This window comes from Osmerus eperlanus, chromosome 17 (genome assembly GCF_963692335.1).
Source record: "Osmerus eperlanus chromosome 17, fOsmEpe2.1, whole genome shotgun sequence".
Classification (NCBI taxonomy): Eukaryota; Metazoa; Chordata; class Actinopteri; order Osmeriformes; family Osmeridae; genus Osmerus; species Osmerus eperlanus.
In genome coordinates, this window is record NC_085034.1 from 11,081,692 (window position 1) to 11,084,755 (window position 3,064).

Sequence of the window (3,064 nt, forward strand, 5' to 3'; positions counted from 1 at the left end):
AAACATACTGTAAAATTATATTTACTGTTTGACAACCGTACACAATGTTATTGCCTTTGAATCTTGCTAGCATAACGTTAGCTTTCGGGCTAATAGCTCACTCAGCTGACGTTGACAATGGAACTATTTTCTTTCGTTGCGGAGGAACAATGGCGAAATAAACATGTTTTTAATCAATAACTTCGTGTTTAAATGTTAATTGGTTGACTATAAAATTGTTTTATAAAAGCAATATAGTACTCGGCCTCCGGCCTCGTGGCTACGGCCGAACACCACCCGTGGGAATATCCCTTACCATCCCCACTCTCACTCCTACTATATTGCTTAATTAACCTTTGTTTACATGCCCTTACTTTATGACATCACTTCAGACTGTTGAACAGATTAAGAATGCATACTGACATTCCAGAAGTGGAGAAAGACATGCCCTTACTTTATTTTCTGAATGACAATTCAACATTCTCAGTTTATTTCAACTCTAATTTCAACGGTTGTGGATGATGGCAAAAAAGTAAGGGTTTGTCAAAACAATATAGTTTTGTAGGTATGTGTGTATTTAACATTAGAGTATACTTCGTTATAAAGTGTATGTGATAATTTAGATATCATGTTTTGTTTGTTTTCAAACGATACAGGACTTCAGGAAAGAAAGCCTCAGAGTCTGTACTCAAATTAGGGGATGTGGCTATAATAGTAAAGGCCCGTGAGATCTATCAGAAAGCCAAAGGTGAGAGTCAGTCTGTTAAAATAAATGATAGGATTTGTAGGAGCCGCATGTCAAGTATCTTCTATTTTCTGTATAGTTTTGTAGTTTTGTATTGTAGACCACTGTTTGTATTGTTCACTTCACTGATTGTATTGTTCACTTCACTGTCATTTTAGGTGTTGGTTTGGGTGGTAATGGTAGTGGTTTTAACTGATTGCATTCACCTGTTCACTTTATTTGGGAGTTAATCGAGAGGGGGGGTGAGCCTGGGAGTGAAAGCTTTCTGTTGATCGCACTCACGCACGCCAATGCATGATTCGGTAACTGGTACTGTATCAGCTAAAGTGTTTGGTGGAAGAATAAATAGTAAAACGCATATCAAGAAGTGGAACTGGATTAATATATGTGCGCGGCACAATGTTTTTCCCCTGGTGTTTAGTCCCACGTGGCCTTTTTATGGACTTCCTGCATAGGTCAATAGCCACTACAGGGTTATTTGTTTGTTTGTGTCATTGCCATTGGTGAACCAGTGGATGTCTTAATTGTCCCCATGTCCTATTGTATCAATATAATGACAGATCTTCCCGTCATTATAATAGGTTTTCATTTGTCGTTGAGAGCATACTTGCATCTAAGGCTTTTTTGTTGTGTGTATACGTATGTTCCAGTTCATATGACAATTCAACTTGACCTTGAACCTGAGAATGTTCATCTAGTCTGTCCTCCTTTGTTTATATACTGTAGTGTTGGAGCTACAATTAAATACAAGGAAGTAAGTACTCTTATGTGTGATGTGCACAAAACAGTGATGGATTCTCAAGAAATATGGAACATTCTACGAGAAGAATCTGAGGCAAGACTGGCGAGGATGGAGATGTCGCACAGCTGGCACACTGTGATTGAGGTCGGTCTTCACAATGCTTCTGAGACAGAAGCCACTTGCCAAACAAACTTCCATCCCCAAATAATGTCAATGTCTGTCTCTCTTTCTGATTCTCTCTCTGTCTGGCCAACAGTCATTCAACGAGAGGATGGAGTGTAGGAAGCTACTGGAGCTGCAGGGAAGATCTCAAAGCCACCGGAGTCGAGTGGCCCTCATGTTCAAAGCCTCGGAAAGCAACCTCGACAGAACAGCCCTGCTTATGGCCAACAACCCCCTGCCAGACCTCCACAGCCATTCAGAGGGGGACAGTCCCACCAAATACTTGGCTAGTGACATCCTAGCACAGCCAAAGGTTAACCAAGTATAATAGTTACTTCCCTCCCCCCCACACATACAATTTACCCTTGCCAATAAGACAGAGATCCCTTAAATGCTTCCTGTTTATTGTGAGTCTTCATTATTTTATGATTATAGTTTGGTCCCCTCCCCCCTGTTCTTTTTAGAGGCTGGCTTCCATTGGAGGCCCCCTGAAGGGTTTGCCTCCACTGATGAAACCTTCCAAAGTTCCACCCCAGAAACAGAAAAAGTTGAGCATATCGCACAGGTCTGTACTGGGAAAGACTACATTTTAAGGTGATGTAGGGTGACAAAGAAAGCATATTAATTTATGAGTGAAATAGGCAGACTATGTACAACGTGGTAAAATGTTTTCCCACTCTACCCTTCTCTTTCCAAATTGTAATTAAATGCAGGGCTCTGTCAGAAGTGCCTACCAGTGTCTGTGTTCAGATTTCTGAGAACTGGTCAATGGTTTCAGACAAGGACATAGAAAAAGAAGGTATCTTACCAGTGATACTGATATTAGTGAATTCTGGAATCCAATTTAAGTGTTTGTTAGCTTTCCTGCACGTGTGTGTATGTGCCCAGAACTGACCCAAGACCGGGAGTTCAAAGATGAGAGCTGTGCACTCTGGGAGCCCCTAACCCTTTCTACCCTGCTGGAGACTTCAACCACCCTGACAGCACCTGGTCATGGAGCATTTCGGTATGGACAGAGTGCCTACTGGAAAGTGAAAAGCAGCTCTTAACTCTTAAGACACCTATAAACATTTACTAAGCAGGAAATTGTATTTTTTTTTATGTTATTCTGTGATGATATCTAAGACACTCATATGGATGGTCTCATCTGTTACATTTATGCTTCTTAAAGCATAAGCAGTCCCCACAACATCATGTAAAATAATGTTTATTTGTTTTCACAGTAACTGAAAAGGCCCTCTCTTAATAAGGGGTATAACTGCAACACAAGTTATTCTGTGTGGATTATACTGCGGGGCGCACAGTGTTTGAGCTAAATGAACTGATCCTCCCTATTCATAGTTTTCAGTCACGTGACATCCGCGGTGACCTGGAGGGCAGAAAGCTGCTGGCAATGGCGGCTCACACCGTTGAGATGCAGCAAAAGCCGGCAAATT

The 3,064-nt window shown here is 41.3% G+C and overlaps 1 protein-coding gene across 1 annotated transcript; it reads left to right on the forward strand.

Moving 5' to 3' along the window:
• The first annotated feature begins 416 nt into the window (after positions 1 to 416).
• On the forward strand, positions 417 to 2,697 carry LOC134037788 (testis-specific gene 13 protein-like). Its single transcript, XM_062483303.1, has 7 exons — positions 417 to 511; positions 636 to 727; positions 1,513 to 1,610; positions 1,723 to 1,941; positions 2,093 to 2,193; positions 2,342 to 2,427; positions 2,517 to 2,697. Exons 1-7 carry the CDS (start codon positions 498 to 500, stop codon positions 2,675 to 2,677), a joined length of 771 nt encoding a protein of 256 aa, XP_062339287.1. The 5' UTR covers positions 417 to 497; the 3' UTR covers positions 2,678 to 2,697.
• The last annotated feature ends 367 nt before the right edge of the window (positions 2,698 to 3,064 follow it).